Genomic DNA, 20098 nt, shown 5'->3' on the forward strand with positions numbered 1-20098 from the left:
CCTCACCTCAAAGCCACTATATTGAATACATGTCATATTGTTAGTAATTCCTGAATACACACACACACTGACACATTTTATTTTTTTTTTGTTTGTTTTGGTTGTATGCCTTGACTGGTCCAGCATAGTACATAGCAACCAGTGTCAACAAGATATAACCCACCAAACCCAACACAATAATAATATACAAATGTAGCATTGTACTTGTATGCTAAGTAAATGCATACAGTTTCTTTTTCTATTTTACTATTCATTGAACAAACAGAAATGAAAGTACAGTAGAGCGTCGTTTATCTGAAAGATTTCCAGTCAGCAAATTTAAATTTTCGCTAGTGCTGTGGCGCTGCAATCTTTGACTACTCCAATATTTTTTTTGTTAATATGTGTGTTTTAGCTGGCAGCACTGGCACTTTTGTGTGGTGTTTTTCTGATGACTGTGTGGTGCTGAATTGAACATTTTTGATACTAGATTAACTTCTAAAGTATAATTTGTTTTTGTTTTTATATATTTTCAATATATTTATTTTGTTTGTAAAAAATAAAGAAATAATTTTTAATGATACAATAGCCACGATTATTATTTTAAAAAGTTTACATTAGGCTTAACATTGACGAAAATTCAACACGAAGTAACACGCAACGGAGAAATATTTCAACATGGGATATGTTAATATATTTTTTCGTACATAATCAGTTATCCGAACAACCCCAGTCCCCAATTGATTCGGATAAACGACGCTCTACTGTACAACATTTTAGCTACAGATCAGTATATCTATTGTATTTCTCTACATAATTTCCTTGTAGTTCAATTTATTTTCTCCAATATAAAGCAATTTTATACATGCTATCAATGAAGGATTCTGAGGTTCTTTGTCTAATCCATGATGTTATAGTTTGCATCATTTCAATGCAATGAAATAAGTCACCTTGAGTTCTTTTTTTATAGAAAGTAAATGACTTTGTTGATTGTCAAATGCTTCCAGCTTTTCTGAACAGAATAGAAATGGCTGCTACAACCCCTTTGAAAACAGATGACAACTTAAAAAAATTTTACTACTGAACTTCAAACAAACTATAAGTCACTTTTTTCCCTTGTCTTCCAATGCTTTTTTATTTCAATAGTAATTTTTAGAGACATACAAAAATGTATATGTAGATCACAAAAAGTGCTCCTCTTTGTATATACAAGTAAACATCATATGAATCAGGCAAACTAAACTTACTAACTATTGGAGAAATTAATCAATTCATTATGAAATTAGAAAAGTTTATAGTTGCTCATAAAACTTTAAGCTCAGTAATAATATATAAAAAATAAAAAAAAATATATAGAATATGGCAAAGTAAAGATTTTTTAATTTAAAAATTTTAACCAATTCNAAATAGGAAGAGCTTAGAAATAAAGAAAAATTTATTTTTCTTAAACTAGTTTATAAAGAAGTATTTGGATTAATTTTGCAATATTATTGATTTTGATTACTCTTGATATATAAGATCTGTTAAAAAAATAACTTAACTTTTTGAATTGGGCAAAAACAGAGTGTCCTAGTGTTGTGAAGTTGAAAGCACTATTTTTGCAATAACCTACTTAGTAAGCTGCTTTTTTCGGATTGTTGATATCTCGTTACATTCCTGCATTATTGTTTTTGAGTGAAAGGTGTTTCAGTGTTTGTGGCAATTTTTGTAATGTGTGATTTATGGAAACAATGATGCAACATGAAGTTTGGCGTGAAACTGGGGAAAGCTGTTATGGAAACATTTCAACTTTTGAATCAAGCTTATGAAGGTGATGCTCTATGTCGTACGCAGTGTTACAAATGGTTTACCTGATTCAAAAGTGGTTGTCAATTAGTTGAAGATGACCCTTATCCAGGAAAACCTTCAACCTCAACTGATAACACTCACGTTCAGAAAATCAGAGTTGTGCATTTTGAATTTTTGCCTCAAGATCAAACAGTCAGACATCAGTACTACACAGGTGTTTTTAAACAACTGTATGAAAAAATTTGCAAAAAGACAGCAAAGTTGTGGTGAGACAACTCATGGTTTCTTCACCATGACAACACACCTGCTCACTCAGCTTTGTCAATTTGCCAGTTTTATGCCAAAAATCAAATGACTATTGTCTCCAGCATCCCTACTCACCAGAACTGGCTCCTTACAATAATTTCTTATTTCCAAAATTAAAATCAGTGCTGAAAGGATGCCATTTTGACACAATTGACAACGTTAACAAATTCATCAAAAGCATTGAAGGACAGTCTGAAACAAGCTTACCAGGACTGTTTTGCAATGTAGAAACACTGCTGGGATGACTGTGTGAATAGGGGAGGGGAATAAGTTCAAGGTGACAAGGATCAGTAATTTGTAACTTGTAGAATAAAAATAAAAAAAAATAAAGTTTGGTTATTTTTTGAACAGACCTTGTATATTGTTTGTCAACTTTGAGTTATAACACCTTTTATTTTTATTACTTTTTTTTATTGTTTTAATAATCAATAAAACTTTATTAATATGAATCTCAATCATACTTTACAAGGAGATAAACATAAAAATAACAACTAAATATTACTTACCTCTTATTATTGAAACAATTAAATTTATCAAAATTATTAATTTACAAATATTTGTAATGTTCAGAAGCAGCAAAAGCAGATAAAGATGATATTGATGAAGATATTGTCTCACATCGGTTAAGGAAGGATGTGGTAAATATGAATTAATAATTTTCATTTCATTCTGTCTTAACGTAATAGTAAATATATATATTTATTTAACACTTTGATTTTTAAAATTAAAATTATATATAAATATATACCTATTCTAAGTAAAAACTTATTTTATAGTTGAAACAGGCAGGACGATTACAAGAGAAGATTGCAGACAAAGTATAGACTTTATGATTAGTTTTTACTACTACTGATTTATTAAAATGATAATTAACTCATCCATTTATTTTATTTAAAGTATGACTTCACTGAATCTGAAATTATCCATATCATGAAAGGACATAAACTACCTGTGACTTGTTTAGCAGTAACATCAAATCAGAAATATATTTTTAGTGGTTCTAAAGATTGCTCTATAATAAAATGTATGTCATTATAAAGCTTTTACTATTGATTATTCATAGTTATAATATAAAATTTTATAATTGTAAAATTATTTAGTAATTCTTTTAAGAGCTTATCATTTAAATTGTAGTGGTGCTCATATGTCCATATAAGAAAACATAACACTGGAAAAATTCATGAAAATTTCATAAATGTATAAAACATAATGTCTTTTTGAACTAATTAAATTAAATGACATAATTCTTAATTTTGTTTTACAATATTCAATTTACATGTAATTTGAAAATGTTTCTGAAAAAAATGTATGATTCATGCAACTAAAAAATTTTAATCTATCATATTTTACACCACAGTATCAACTTTTGTATATTTTTATGCATGTTGTTTATATTATACATTTTTAAATTCCTTTGTTCTATGTAAAATCACAATAACAAACAAAAAAAAATACAGAATGCAGTAAAAAATGTAAATTAAAAATTTTTCTTTGAAGACTTCAAAGAAAATTAAAAAGAACATCAGATTATTTTTGTTGAATTGGGGATTCTTTTTATAAATTATAAGCATGAAAGAAAATTTGATTGAATAAATGATTAACTTTTGTGTAATGTTATCTTGTAAGACTAATAAATATTATCTTTGTGTTATCTTTATCCTTGCAAGAAATTATATATTAAGGTATGTTAATGTAGTTTAAGTAAAGTTAAAATAATGTTTTTTTTTTTTATTAGAGTAAGCTCAGGTGATGAGATTGTTTTAAGTATTCCGACATATTTAGAAATCAAAAGAAATTTGTAGCTTATTAGATTGATACAAATGTCATTAAACTTATTATGAGTGAAGTCCAATTTTTCCTATTATATATATATTATGATTTGCCTTTTTCAATATTTATTGAAATGAAGTTTGTTGTTACTATTATTCAATTGATTATCTAACATAAGATTCCAGATTGGCTGTATAGCCTTAATGGGCTATACAGCCAATCAAAACAAACATATTTATAAATAGACATCATTTTGATATCTGTCATCTGTTTATAAATAGGCCTAACTCACAAATAGGACCTGCCAACATAAGGCAAAGGATGAAGAATGAGGATTGTTATTGAAAATGTTATAAGATTGATTTTGAAATATATTTTTAATTTAGTGCACATAATGTCAGTTAATTGATGAATTTTTTTTTGTTCACTGTATGTATATAATTTAAAAACTGCTACTTTACAATTCATTAAAACTAGAAATTAATAAACTCTGCAATAACCTAACAAACCAGCAACAAAATTATAAACAAAGTGTGAATGTTTTCTCCTGTTTAACATGGGCAAAAACATTCCACGAGATGCACCTCTTATATAATGAATCTAAACCACATGTCCTTAAACATCTAGAACAAGTGGAAATTTACAGGGCCACCTGCCATAACTCGCCCATAAACTATCATGACATTGACGTGCAGGTATTTCTATGAAATATAAACTCTCTTTTGCCTCTCCCTCTTTTTACATCATAAGCACCTTCCCCCTACACATGTGTTCATCAATCCCCAGTGTTTTCTCAACAGTTTGTTGCCTGAAGATGCCTGTTTAACACTGGTGAAAATATTCACACTTTGTTTATAATTTTGTTGCTGGTTTATTAGGTTATTGCAGTGTCTGTTAATTTATGAATAAAATATTTCACATAAATTATATATAACTATTTCTACTGTAGGGTGTCTTCAAACAGGAAAGCGTTTAAAGACAATTCATGGAGGAAGAAAAGGAACAGAAGAACAACATGTAGGACATACTGATCATGTTCTTTGTCTTGCTGTCTCTTCAGATAGTAAATATTTGGTATGTATTCCAATGCAAATCATTTTCTCTAAAATAGAAAATTTATTTTTAAAATAATTTTTTAATTATTTCAGTATGAAAAGTTCATATTATGTAAATAAATATAATATGAACTGTATTTTATGTACAGGGGCAAGACACTACTAATTTGAGATCGAGATCATAAGATATATTTTAAATTAAGAATATAATTAAAAATTGAAGCCCAGCATTGTGATGATGTCACAATAATTTTTGCTTGTTGATTTATTTTATTTTTATTCAAAAAATTACATTAAAATCTGGTTTATATTTAATTACACTAATTATCTCTATAACCTATAATTATGTTGAAAACAAATTATTTTTCCAATGTTAAATGTTATAATTTTATTTATTTTGTTCTTTCCATCCTGTGGGCACTACAAAGTCTTTTTCCATGCCCATCAGGTCCACAAATAAGGCTGGGTGGTAAGGGATAGACCACACCCTGAAAAATTTCTGTGGCTGCCCAGATTTGATTCTGGGTTCCCAGAGCAGTAGGCTGAAGCCTTTAATCACTTTGGTCATTTATACATCAACATTATGATATTTATATGATTTATATGCAAATTTGGTTTTATTAATGTATTTTCAGAAATCTGCAAAAAATTTTTAAATTTTAAGTTGTTAATAGTTCAGTATTTAAATATTTACAATCCAAGTGCTTTTAGGCCTCACTTCCTCAGTTATATAAATTATTCCAAAAAATTAACATTAAATATTCTAAAGCTTAATTCCAGGTAATTTAAACATCTTTTTTAAGTGTTCAAATGGATTTTGAATGATCTGATATCAAAATTGAGAAACCTCAAGAACTATGGTAAAAAATGTTTTTTTACCATAGTATTATGTTGACTTCTTAACTAATAAAATCTGCTTTGACTGTAAAATGTTATAAATTATGTATTGACTTCAAATGAGTAACACATAATTTGGTAACTGGAATTTAGGTAAATGGCACTTAATTGTCTATGTAGCATTAATCAAAAAAATTTTTGAAATTTAGGAATGTTTATTTCTAGATATAGTTTGATGAGGAAATTGAATAATTATATGACATTAAATAATTTATTTATTTAATTATAATTATTATTAAACTTTATAAATTTTGTAGGCTTCAGGAGGCAGAAATAATTTAATTCATATTTGGAATGTTGAAACAATGGAGAAACTTCACACATTTAAAGGACACAAAGATGCTATCTCGGTATGTTAATTCTTTGTTTTTTTTTCTTTAATGCTTAATTTATTACTTTTTGTTACATAACATTATATTTTTCAGGGTCTTGTTTTTCAAAAAGGAACTCATCAATTAATTAGCACTTCATTTGATAGGTCTGTGAAACTTTGGAATTTAGATGAAATGACTTATATAGAAACATTGTGAGTGCAAAAATTTTAGGTATATAAAGCATTTTTTATAGTATATAATAATCTATTTACCCTTGTTTAAAATTGAATATATAATTCAGGTACAGTGAAGTGTTGAAAATCTGGGCTGATTGGGTCCAGACCAAACCCAGATTTTCAAATATACATGTAAATTAGTATCCATTTTTCGGTGACTGAATTGAGACTTTTGGCATCTGGATTTTCAACAGTTTTTATTTATTTTATTTTACATATTATTGGAACTGCCAGTTGACAAAAGATTTCCATCCTCCAAATAACATAATATACCCCAAGATACAATCAAGAATAACAAAAAAGAAAAACAGATTAAAATATTTTAAAAAGAAATATACACATGAAAAGAGCAGTTAAGAATCATACATTATATAAAAAGCATTGACAAAGATGTTTATATTTTATGAAGTTATGATGAAGGTGATGTTCGATGGATAACATATGATTGATGGTTCAATTAAAAAAAAAAGGATCTGTGACTTAATGATAAACATGACTGAGATCTAGTTATTTGAGAAGAACTTTCAATATGAGCCAGAAATTGTTTGACACCTAACCTAACCTATCCCATGTTGAAATTCTTCTCTGTTGCCTGTGGTCACCATGTTGAATTTTTGTCGATGTTAAAAAATATGCAACATTCAGAATATATTGTATCAGTAATAATAACTTTCTTACCAGTCACCATCTTTGCTATGGTGAGAGAGCTCAGTAATTCTAATGAACCACAGAGCTATACCAGCTGGAGCATCTGCTCCTGGTAAGGTCATTTATGCCAGTGATATCTGTGGGGAAAAGGCCCATCAGTGGCCAAGCAGTTCAATTCTCTGAGTACTGGGAGTTTGGCCATGGGTTTGCACCTTGTCAGGACAAGCTGGCCATGTGGAGTTTTTCCAGGTTTTCTCCATAACTATAACGCCTGAATAGGAACCAGTTACCCTTTAAAAAACCTCCTGGAAGGCATTCTCCTAAGCAGATTGCCTAAGTCAGGGATGGCGAACCTTTTTCATTGCAAGTACACAGAACTTATCCAGGAAATAAGGCATCTGTGGGGGATAGATAGGGTGCTTATTGTGCCTGTTGTTCTCTCCTCTACAAGTGTCATACCACACACACTACACAAAAGCCTGGAAACATTACAGTTAAACAGGAACACACATCACACTACAAAAGGCCACTATATTGAATACAAGTCATATTGTTAGAATATTCCTGAATACACACACACACTGACACATTTTATTTTTTTTTTTGTTTGTTTTGGTTGTATGCCTTGACTGGTCCAGCATAGTACATAGCAACCAGTGTCAACAAGATATAACCCACCAAACCCAACACAATAATAATATACAAATGTAGCATTGTACTTGTATGCTAAGTAAATGCATACAGTTTCTTTTTCTATTTTACTATTCATTGAACAAACAGAAATGAAAGTACAGTAGAGCGTCGTTTATCTGAAAGATTTCCAGTCAGCAAATTTAAATTTTCGCTAGTGCTGTGGCGCTGCAATCTTTGACTACTCCAATATTTTTTTTGTTAATATGTGTGTTTTAGCTGGCAGCACTGGCACTTTTGTGTGGTGTTTTTCTGATGACTGTGTGGTGCTGAATTGAACATTTTTGATACTAGATTAACTTCTAAAGTATAATTTGTTTTTGTTTTTATATATTTTCAATATATTTATTTTGTTTGTAAAAAATAAAGAAATAATTTTTAACAATACAATAGCCACGATTATTATTTTAAAAAGTTTACATTAGGTTTAACATCGACGAAAATCCAACGCGAAGCGATACGCAGCAGAGAAAAATTTCAACATGGGTTAGGTTAATGTATTTTTTGCACATAATCGGTTATCCGAACAACCCCAATTGATTCGGATGAACGACGCTCTACTGTATTACAATATAATGCAATACAAATCGGTATTAACAAATAGAGAACAATTTCTCTGTTACGGGGGAATAGTACAAATGATTAAAAACGATTACAATTTAGCAAATTTAGGGTACAAAGATACAAAAATAAGTCATAATTACCATAGACATCGATTTGTGATTACATACATAATAATCCATCTATATTAACAAGGCAACGAATACAAAAACGAACATTAGTTTTGATTTGCCGAATGGTATTTTACAGATATTTTAACAAAATAATTATAAATTTTGTATAAGTTCGTTTTGCTGAGATTACTTAAACTTAGTTTGAAGTCGAGTGGTGAATTAGAATTACATATTTTAGATATTTTATAATAGTCGCGCAGTCTAGATAGTTCTTGACAATTATGAATTAGATGATATCGTGAGAATTCTTCAGAATTACATAAAGGGCAATAGGATCTTGTTAGGTCAATATAAATATTATTAATAACAAAAGAATATTTATTTAAACAGAGTTGAATTATTAATCGCTTAACATTTAGACTAACTGGCTGTGACATATAAGATTGTAAGGGCGGAATTTGTAATAAATCGATATACCATGGATGATAAATACTTTGATATAATGAATTTTGATCTTTGTTTATTGCTTGCGAAATTGCAGAGTTCATTAAAAGTGAAAGGCCGAATTTCCAATCATTAATATTATCTTTAAATAATAACTCCGATGCGCCAAAAGTATTTAGAATTTGATTTAGCTTGTTTCGCCATAGTTGTTTAAATTTCCGATTTTTACTTTGATTAATATTTTGTTGATGTAGATATATTATAGTGTTATCGTTTTTTAAATTTAATTCTGTAATAAAATTTTATTATGCGTTTCAATACGAAAGGGAAGAACCAAATCCGATTTACTTCGTGCCGTAGAGCATAGCCTGGAATAGTTCTTTCTAGTTGGAATAATTTGCGTAAATAATAGACGTGAAGATATCCCAATTTATATATATGTTACCGCTAAAGCTCGAAATCCGTTAATGTGCGCATTACCTAGCTAATCTGCAGATTAACTAGGGTGATCCGTTAAAGCTGCGAAAATTATTCCATTTCTCAAATTACCTAGGTAATGTTCAGATTATCTAGGTAATCTGCAAATTACCTACTAGGCACTCGGTAAAGTGAAAATAAGATTTTTGCTGGAACAACAGCAACGTTTCTGTACGCTTAAATTAACATAATGTTATTTATTTAATTTTCAATATCTAAAGAATCAAGTTAATACAATCAACAAATTAGTTGATTGAATCAATCATCAATCAATTAAAAAAACTTTAATACAAAAATCAAACGGTTTAAAATATTACTACAATTAGGGAAATGAATTTGCAAAACATATGATAAAATTGTACTTACTTATTAGTGCAATCTAAAGATTGGTGACACTTTGAATTACGTAGCAATTGGTTTTTGCGACAAGCACGCCTATTTGTGGTACATTTAGATTTGCAGTCACATTTTCTGAAACCCTGCCCAGTACCAAGGGATTGTTTTATTGCTGTTTGACGTAAAGATATTTCTACAGCAGGGACATCCATCTTCTTTCGTTAAAAATCTCTCTTTGCAAACACTGAATTCAGATTTTGCATACAATTGTTTTAAAATACCTGTTTTAGTATCAAGTTTATAAAAGCCATCCTCTGTTTTACTAAGAACCACAGCTAAAATTGAACGTGCATCAGTTTTTGCTCTGTCTTCTTCGGGTACTTTAATTCTCACAGCGAAACCTTCATCGACGTTTGGGTGCTTTGCATTAGAAACTGCTAACATTTTCTTTGCTTGCTTTTCTAAACATTTCTTGGCTTCATCACGCTGTATTTTCTGATCCATATTCTTTTTACAGATGATGCACAATACATTCTTACCATACCCTTCCTCTTTAGGATCTACTTCACCACAAACTGCGTGAACAAACATATTACACGATTTACACTTGTGAGCACTTGATGCTGCTTTTGAGCAAACAATACAGACTATGTCTTGTATAGTGCTCTTTACAGGCTCCGTACGAAACTGTGATGGCGATTCTGCTGAAGTTGAGAGTAACTCAGTGATGACTTCTTCAACTTGCAGAGGCGATTCCTTGGAGGTGCAGGGTAACTGAATATTCTTCGTGACTGCATCATCAATCAACGGTATAGAAGGCAGTTTAAGATTACTATCGGTAAATTCTTGTATTTCTATAGGTGATTCTGTAGAAGCGGGGGATAACGGAATGTCCTCTTGAGTAAGATTTGACTGTGATCTCATAATCACAGTCTCTTGTGAATCTTCTAATTTTTCAAGGTCTTCTTCAGTTTTTATCGAATGTCAAACAATTCTCCGGCATGGACAAACTTTTTCAAACCTTTCTCGCGCATCTGACAACGGCTCAATGAGTTTTTCACAGCCTCGTACAGTCAACACATCACACCTTTGAATTATTTGATAATCTCGAGATGATTCTTTCTTCTTGGAAACTTTTATTTGCTTTACATCTTCAATTATGGAATCATACTTTGGTTTGTTATTAAAACACTACGTATTATATTTTAAATCTTCGCTAAAGAGGTTTGCGAAGAATCTTTTCTTGATTTTACTCACCAATTCGGTGCTTGCTTGCATTCTAGGATTTAAATTTATCTACGTAAAAAGAAGGAGTGGGGAAAGGAAGTGAAAGAAACAAACTTTTGAACTTTAACGATACGGAAGCCGTTAATGTGCAGATTACCTAGATACTCTGCAAATTACCTAGGTAATTTGAGAAATTGAATAATTTTTGCAGCTTTAACGGATCACCCTAGTTAATCTGCAGATTAGCTAGGTAATGTACACATTAACGGATTTCGAGCTTTAGCGGTAACAATTATACTAAAGCATACAATATACACAAAACTTTCATCATAATTTTATTCAAAAGTTTTGTGAAAATATTGTCAATTGCTTCTTCACACAGTATTTGAAAGAATTTGGCAACATACTATTTAAAGTAGTAAGGGTTTCTTGTGTTATCATGATTGCAAATAAGACAAAACAAGGTAATTTAAGAATGCTACTTACTAATATTGCTGTTGAAAAATTAGTTTCATTGTATCAGACCCATTATTATTTACTTTTATATTAATAAATCAAGTACTTTAAGATACTTTTGAACAATTATTTTCTTATTTATAAAATAAAATGCTGAAATTAAATTTTTAAATTTAAGCAATCAGTTTTTAAAGGAGTGCTATTGAAATATATGTACTAAGCCTTTTGTTTCAGGCAGTTCCAAATACATTAAATCAACTGATATTCAATATTCAATATTTAATCGTCAGAAAAAGCAAGAATATTTAATATTCAGCAGCAGTAACATCTGAATAATTATTTGGTATTTTGCCAAAAATCCTCAATAAACACAATCATAATTAAGCAAATAATAATACAAAAAAGAAGTTTATGGAAAAGAAGCTGATTTTTAAATCAACTTTGTTTCTTACAGCTTGATAATATGAATTTGTCCTTTTCACTTAAAAAGTTTTTTTTAACTCCAAATTTATATGTTCACAAAAACATTATGCGTATTTTGATTAGTGAACTTTTTTAGATTTAGCTTTTACTTTGAATTGTAATCTTACTCCCAGCCCTGCACAAGGTTTCCAGTCTGACTATATGGCTGTCATTATCATACAAGCCATTACAGATCAGATATATGACATTTTTTATTCCATCATACATAAATTCCTTCAATATCATTCAATTGATATTTCCCCTCATAATTGGTTTACTAATCACTTAAAAAAGTTGAGAAATGCAGCCAGAAAACAATGGGCCAGGTGGAAACCCTCGTGACCTTTATTTACACCATATACTTCAAAAACAATTTTAGAAAGAATGCCAAGTTTCCTTTGAAAATTACTTTACAAATGTCAATTCTAATTTTGCCTCTGAACCCCCATACCTTTTGGGAATTCTTTCCAAGTTCTCCTGTAAAATACCCAAGAAAACACAACATATACCTGATGACATGATATATGACATCAGGTATATGTTAATATTAAAGCTAGATTTTTTCATGTTTTACCTGAAGCTGAATTTTCTTCTCTTTCATATAATAATTTTAACAACCATTTCAGTTTATCATTTCTAGAAGTCAAAGATGCTATCGGCAAATTGAAACTGCCTAATTTTAGTCCGGATCACATACCTGCCATTTTTCTATCCAAATTACAATCTTCTACACACGTCATATTGTCCAAGCTCTTTTCCGGATTACTCCAATATAATTTTATCCCAAAGCAAAGGCATTCTTCTTCTATAAAAGTTATCAGCAAAAAAGATACTAACTCTTTCAGACCTATTACCCTAACTCCAACAATACTAAAATTATTTGAAATATGTTATTGGTGTATATATTTTCTAGTAAATACCCAGAAAATATATACACCAATAACTTCTAAAATTATATCCTATTCAGCACGGAGGTATTTGCCGTCATTCAATTAACACTAACCTACTTGAAACACTTTTCACCATCTTAGAAAATAGAAAACTATCTATATCATTTATCTTGACATTTCACAACCTTTTGATTCCATTCTAACTAACATACTTCTTCATGTCCTCTATGAATATTTTGATATTAACCCTGTTTTATTAGCTTGGATAAACAACTACTTTCTATCAAAACTATGCAAGATAAACCTAAACAATTTTGAATTTCTAGATTTTTCCCATTAGTGGCATTCCACAAGGTTCAATTTTGAGCAATCTATTTTCTCTGCATATATTAACAATCTCTTCAACAATATTAATTCTAAAGTTATAGGTTATGCCAATGACATAAAACTTCTAAATCAGAATCCAAACATTTTATAAACTGACCTTAAAATTCTTTCTTTGGCTTTTAGTAAAGTAAATTTAAAAATCAATATTTGTAAAACTGCATGACGTGTTTCTCTCTGATTATAGTTATAAAAATGTGGAAGTGGCAGATCTCTAATCATATCCTAAATTATGTAACTTCATTTAGTAATCTGGGAATCATTTTTGACAGTAAATTAACTTTTAAAGATCATATAGAAAAAACAGCAAAATCTATTGCAATCTGCAATCTTATGCGCTTTTATAAACGCATATAATCAAAAACTGTTCTACAACACTTTTTACAAACTTTCAATCCTTAATAGACTATTGCTTACCAATCTGGGCAATGGCATCTCCTTCTTTACTAAATAAGGTTATTAAAGAAACACACAAAGTTCACTTCCTTTAAAATAAATTTTGCCATCTCCCTTATACTAATAATGTTAATGTTACTAGAGTTAGACTGGGACTATCCAATTTTCAAGAAAGAGACAAGTATTTCGACTGAATTTTAACTTATAAATATTTTAACCTCATCTATGTTATTCCCGACATATGTTGAGGTTGAGACCTTTGACCCACAGGGTTAAACCCAATATATCCCATTACAGTATTGGTACGTTTTTGATACTAGATGTTGCTATGCATCATAATTTTTATATTAAAACAAACTTTTGAAATATAATTTTTTTTTGTTTTTATATTCAATATATTTATTTTGTTTGTGCAAAATAAAATAATAATTTTTAACGATACAGTAGCCATGATTACTATCAAAAAAAGAAAAAACAATTCATTAGGCTTAAGTACAAGCTTTTGCAAAATAAAGTGATTATCATATAAAAGGTTTATTTTATTTTTAGATTGTCATTTACTATTGATATTATGTTTATAAAATATTTTAACTGAAAATATGTCTACATCATGAAACAATTATTATTTATTAAAGGTATGTATAAGAATTTAATTGAAAGTGTGGGTTTTTTCTTAATTAGATTTGGTCACCAAGATGTTATAACTGGAGTTGATGCAACAATGCAGGAAAGAGCACTTACATCTGGAGGGAGAGATAACACATTAAGAATTTGGAAAATTGTAGAGGAATCACAATTAGTTTTCCAAGGAGATGGGTAAGTTAATAGTAAACAATAAGAAGTATATATTTTATAAAAATAAACGTATAAAAGATACATTTTTAATTAGAAAAAAAAAGTAATTGAAAATATTTCTGTAACATCATATGCTACACATGTATCATATTACACTTCCTGTACCATAAAGTTAGAAGTATTTAAATGAGATAAGCATTATCGTGATTAATTTTATTTTTATGTATGAATAATATTATTAAAAGTCTAAAATTTCATTACATTTAATCGAATTTATTAATTTTGTAAATATAATTCAANTTGGAAAATTGTAGAGGAATCACAATTAGTTTTCCAAGGAGATGGGTAAGTTAATAGTAAACAATAAGAAGTATATATTTTATAAAAATAAACAACTGCTAACAGTTTTTCTTTTTCTATATATAATGTCTTTTTGTCTACCAAACTTGTTTTTTTGAATTAAAGAGACATTATATATAGAAATTGAATAAACAACAACCATATTACAGTGAGACATAGTATTTATTACAGTTAATTATAATTAAATACTTTTGTTTATAAATGAGATATTAGTTAAATTTTTTCACCAGCAGTTATGGTATAACAAGTCATGATTGCATATTTTTTTCAAAATTATGATTTGAAATTAAGATATAGTTAATATTATACATTCTAGGTCTTCAATAGAAAGATGTTGTTTGATAAATGATCAACATTTTCTTTCAGGAAGTGACAATGGGTTAGTTAAAAAATTATTTTAATTTATTTTTTCTACTAAATATTAGATGTATTGATTATGTTTTATTTTATAGTTCTATTGCTGTTTGGGGTATACAAAAGAAAAAGCCATTAAATGTAATTTCTAAAGCTCATGGAGTAAATGAAATAAATGGAGAGCCCAATTGGATTACTTCACTGACTGCTTTGCAGAATACTGATATTGCTGCTTCAGGTAATTTTTATTATAAATACTCTTATGGTCATTAACTAATCTCAATCTAGTAATTATTACATTCATAAAGTATAATCCAATAAAATTTAATTAAAATTTATAGCATACACATTCTTTATCAATCATTTAATAGTTAATGCTTATTTCATTATATTCCATAAATTAAAAAATTGTTTATTCAGTGTATGTATGATTAAAAGCCTAAAAGAATTTTAGTTAATATAATCAAAATTAATTTCAATACATTACATTGAGACCTTTATCAATCAATCTGTGCAATCATATCAAAAAATTTAAAAGTTACAGCATATAAAGATAAAAAAATGCTAACAATTAATATACCTGATATTTATTTATTTTATTAAGTAATATATTTATCAAAATATCTCTCTAGGTTCACAAGATGGAAAATTAAGGTTATGGAAATGGGAAGATAAAGTTTTAACTCCTTTACATGAAATACCATTGGTAAGATTATAATAAAAATTTTTGTAATATCAAGATAACTGTTATTATAATTAGAACAAATAAGTAAGTTATTAAACTCAAAATAATATAAGGAATATAGACACACTTGTAATACAAGGAAATGGAAATTGTTTTAATCCTAATTTGTGTAATCTGAAACTAGATGAAAAGCATTAGATAAAGGATTATTATAAATTTTAAAAAGTTATAATATGGCTGAGTTAAAAACTAATGATATTATTGGAGACACTGAGATTCCAGTCTTAGTGATGATGGTATCACTATGATCTCATGATCTGTTTTCAGCTGGTATTCCAGAGTAGTACAGCATAAATTAAATGTCAATTGTAACTGCAAGATTTCCCTAGTTGCCCATCTGTATAGTGCTAGTTTTTCTGTCCTGCATGGTGAAAATTTGGCATTAACATTCTTAAGAAATATTAGATCTTGGTAATAGTGGAGTCTAAAATAGTCTTATAAAATATTTCAAAAAGAAATAGGACTGTTCTGCCTTAAGACACTAATATACCTTTATTTTTCCAATATTTTGGTTAGGATTTTTCAACATCACAGCCACATGAAGTGTTTATGTACCAGTATTACCATTGTGCTGTTTCAAGATAAATTATTCATCATCCATCTCTAATGTTAATCTCAGCATTTTTTGCTGTCAGAAACTAAAATTTTATAATGAAAATGTTCAAAATTTAATAGTTCTTAAAGAAGCCTTTAGTCATTAAATTTTTTTCTTGTTTTATTTAATTTGTACTGATGTGTTAGTTTGATCATTAACAATTAATAGATCAGTTTCTTTAAGGGCCATAAACTTAAATTTTAAAGTATAGATAAAATTCTGTTCTTCAAAATAATTGTTGAATATTTTCTATTTCAGGTTGGATTTATTAACGATATTAAATTTATGCCATCTGGTGACTATTTAGTTGCAGGCATAGGACAAGAACACAGATTGGGCAGATGGTGGAGATTAAAAAATGCAAAAAATGTTGTTGTAGTAATAAAATTAAAAAGACTTTAAATTATATATCCTCTAATGTGTCCTGATTATTACATTATAACAACAACCAGTTTTTTGAAAATCAGCTTCAAAAATTTAAAAGTTTTGTTATTAAACTAGCATCATGATGTTTTATATTCTTCTAGATATGCAGGTAACATGTCGGCCCACCAGTGGCCAAGTGGACTCCATCTTTGCTCATAGTGGCGGTGACCAGACCCTAAACACTGGCATTTGGTTGTGGGTTCACGCCTTGATCGGACAAGGCTGACAGCAGGAGTTTTTCAGGGTTTCCTCTTTGCAGATAACACCCAAGTGGGGGCCAGCTTCCTCTAAAGTCCTTCCGGAAGGCATTCTATCTCCCTTTGTGTTTCTTCCAGCCGTCTTCTATAAGGTCAGCTCTCCAGTTGTCTGACATTCAATCTCTCGTCTTTCGGAGTAAGAGCGAATAGCTATACACTCCATATTAACCAATGAAATAAATAGAGGTAACATGTCAAAGAAAACACCACAAGCCCAATTTCCCTTTCAAAAAACCGCCATTTTTTCTGCCAAAATAACTAAATTTAAGGGAAACAGTTTGTACCTGGGAAAACATCATTCTTCTTAGACTTCAATCATCATACATGTCAATACACTAACTCATACATTCGTATGGTGCAAACTGTAACACTGAAATCTGAGTGATTACTGAATATGATTGAAACCAAGATTAGGAACACTGACTTAGTTTGGTAAATCATATTAATTCCCTTAACACATTCAATTCCAGGCCTCCCACAGGTAGGCTGACGTCATAACCACATTGGCCATTGGACCATTCAGACCGTAGCCTCACCACATGAATCCAAGGTCTTCAACTCATTGCAGTGCATGTGAATAACACATTCAATAAGCTCTTGAAATTGCAAGTTATTTTCTTAGAACAAATCAAGAAACTATAGGATGCCTTATAGAAATTTCTATAAGGGTCATGTTACTGCTGCCGGTAAAACATGATATAGGATCCTTTTTTTATACCTTGCCATAGAATTGCTGTGAAGTTAATTGCTATTTATTTAGATTTGAGTGTGCAGGGATTGTCACAGGAGCATAACAGGAAAGCCACACAATTATGTCAGAAATAGCTACCATGCAACAATTTGTCCACAGCATATGCACTTTTTGCTTTAGAATTTCATGGCGGCACCTAGTTTCTAAGTTAATTTTTATCTGATTTGGGGTCTAGTAATTGTATGTCGTTTGTTCGGTCAGCAGTCACTGAGTACTGACCGAATTGTATGTCATCGTCTTATGTCATATAATAATACAATTAATATCCAAATAAGGACATCCGAGATGTAAAAAAAATTTTGTCAAGTAAAAACTTTTGATAATTTAAACGACAGTTAAAATTTTCCTTAGGAATTTTTATTTGGTAAAAGCTGAGCTTGGCACTTGGAAGCAAATTTTTATCTATATTACATATGCCAAGTAAAACTTGGCACAATGTTTTTTATATAGAATTTTATTGTTTTAGTTTTGTTAGAGATTTTTGATTTACTTTACAATTAATTAGAATTTTTACCATTTAGAATATAATGAAATACAGTCCTGGATAACGTTTTGTTCAGAACGTGTGATTCCAAGGAACGATTTAGCCTACTGGAGCTAAAGGGAGGATGATTATATATATTTTAGCTTAATATATTTGATACTGGATTTTTATTTGAATTGTGCTAGATGTGAATTTTCAGTTACCATAAAAAAGAACAGCCCACCAGTGATGAGTGAATAACAGCACTGAATACTGATTGCAGGTTCCTATCCGACCAATGGACTGCATACGTAGAGTTTCCTGGGTTTTTTTCACTTGTCTAACACCTAAATATGGGTCATTTTCCCATTGAAAGTCCTCCCAGAAGGCAAACCCCTCTTGGCAGAGTGCCCAGTGTTGTTTTCCTTCATCTATCAAATCTAATCCAATTCAATGTAATCAAAATTATATTTTATATTAGGTCTGCATATTTTTATATGGTTTAATGCATTAAAAATAATTGGAAAGAACAAAATAAAAATATTTTATTTTAAATTTTGTGATTTCTTTGATAACCATGATTCAAAATTAGATAAATGTGTTCAATTCTTCCATTTTTAAAAAGATAAATTTGAATTTTGTTGGTATGTTCATTAATTTAATTTTTCTTTATACTTTCAAACAATTTCAATCTTAAGATGTTTTTTGTGAAATTTTAAGTACTTTTTCTCTGTATTTTTCAGCATAAATTAATTCATCTCTAAACATAATTTTTTGACATTAGTTTTAGAAATAATTGATCATTATTTTAAATATTAAGATAACTGTTTTACCGAATTTCAGGTAACTTTTGTCCTTTCATATCTGGATCAATAATCGTATGTGGTCCTCCAGTAGGTCGTTTTATGTGATCACATTCATGTGGGGAAGCATAACTATAATATACAAAATATAATTATTATTTAGATAATTTATTTTTTGCTGAGAAATTTTTTCTTACTTTGTATTGTCAATACGAATGATTTGGGTTGGCTTCATATTTAATTTGAAGTCTGACTTTAAAGATGCAGGAGTGCTCTTCAAGCTATGAAGTGTTACATAATTATTCACATATATATATTAAGTTAATTAAACAGAATTGAAATAAAAAATGAAAATATAAAAGTAGATGAATCAATTATCAAAAGTTTATATTTTGAATATCTAACAAGTCCTATGGTCAATATTAGAGAGAAGCCACAAAGTCCCTATGAATGCTAATTACAAGTTATTTGTACCTTCCTTTAAATAAATGAATTTTAACTTTACTTTCATGTTCATCTTCTTTAAAAACTTCCAATAGTCAATATAAAGAAGTCCAATAGCTGTTTTTGGGTCAACTACTGCATTGTAGAATTCAGAAATTTTCTTTTTTACAATGTCCTAAACTTGATTTTCACATATCTCGACAAATCTTGGCATATTAGGTATACCGGAATATGGATCTGTTGTAGTATACCTAATGATGTCATTTAACCGAAAGATCTAGGACAGGGGTGTCCAACCCGCGGGCCGCATGCGGCCCAATAAACGTGTAAACAAAACCGACAAATGTTTTAATTTTTTTATTATTTATTTATTTCAACGGCATAAACTCAAAAAAAAGTTTCACAAAGCCGTAAACCTTTATTCATATTTTATTTTTGAGTGGAAAGAAAATACAGTAGAGCGTCGTTTATCCGAAAGCTGGTTATCCGAAAGCATTCCAGTCGGCAAATTTAAATTTTCGCTAGTGCTGTGGCGCTGCAATCTTCGGCTATTTCTCGGGCTACTCAAATATTTTACGTTTTTGATACTAAATTAACATCTGACGTATAATTTTTTATTGTTTTTATATTTTTCAATAAATTTATTTTGTTTGTACAAAATAAAAAAATAATTTTT

At 29.3% G+C, this 20098-nt stretch overlaps 2 protein-coding genes across 2 annotated transcripts in view; one reads left to right on the forward strand and one right to left on the reverse strand.

Annotated features, from left to right (window-relative positions):
* LOC111621316 (U3 small nucleolar RNA-interacting protein 2-like) overlaps window positions 1–16695 on the forward strand; it is a 40501-nt gene extending 23806 nt beyond the window's left edge. The window contains exons 5-15 of the mRNA XM_023363401.1: window positions 2644–2711; window positions 2850–2891; window positions 2971–3097; window positions 4793–4917; window positions 6053–6145; window positions 6221–6321; window positions 14111–14245; window positions 14901–14963; window positions 15037–15176; window positions 15571–15644; window positions 16537–16695. Coding sequence (XP_023219169.1) covers window positions 2644–2711; window positions 2850–2891; window positions 2971–3097; window positions 4793–4917; window positions 6053–6145; window positions 6221–6321; window positions 14111–14245; window positions 14901–14963; window positions 15037–15176; window positions 15571–15644; window positions 16537–16680 — 1112 coding nt within the window. The 3' untranslated portion in view covers window positions 16681–16695. The remainder of the gene's footprint in view (window positions 1–2643; window positions 2712–2849; window positions 2892–2970; window positions 3098–4792; window positions 4918–6052; window positions 6146–6220; window positions 6322–14110; window positions 14246–14900; window positions 14964–15036; window positions 15177–15570; window positions 15645–16536) is intronic.
* Window positions 16696–18756: 2061 nt separating this feature from the next.
* LOC111621315 overlaps window positions 18757–20098 on the reverse strand; it is a 10323-nt gene continuing 8981 nt past the window's right edge. Inside the window, exons 15-17 of the mRNA XM_023363400.1 lie at window positions 19176–19259; window positions 19009–19110; window positions 18757–18935 (exon numbers count right to left, since the gene is read on the reverse strand). Of these exons, the coding sequence (XP_023219168.1) occupies window positions 18869–18935; window positions 19009–19110; window positions 19176–19259 (253 nt within the window). The 3' untranslated portion in view covers window positions 18757–18868. The remainder of the gene's footprint in view (window positions 18936–19008; window positions 19111–19175; window positions 19260–20098) is intronic.

Source organism: Centruroides sculpturatus, unplaced genomic scaffold, assembly GCF_000671375.1.
Source record: "Centruroides sculpturatus isolate CEXI.00-Female unplaced genomic scaffold, Cexi_2.0 scaffold98, whole genome shotgun sequence".
In the NCBI taxonomy this organism is placed as follows: domain Eukaryota; kingdom Metazoa; phylum Arthropoda; class Arachnida; order Scorpiones; family Buthidae; genus Centruroides; species Centruroides sculpturatus.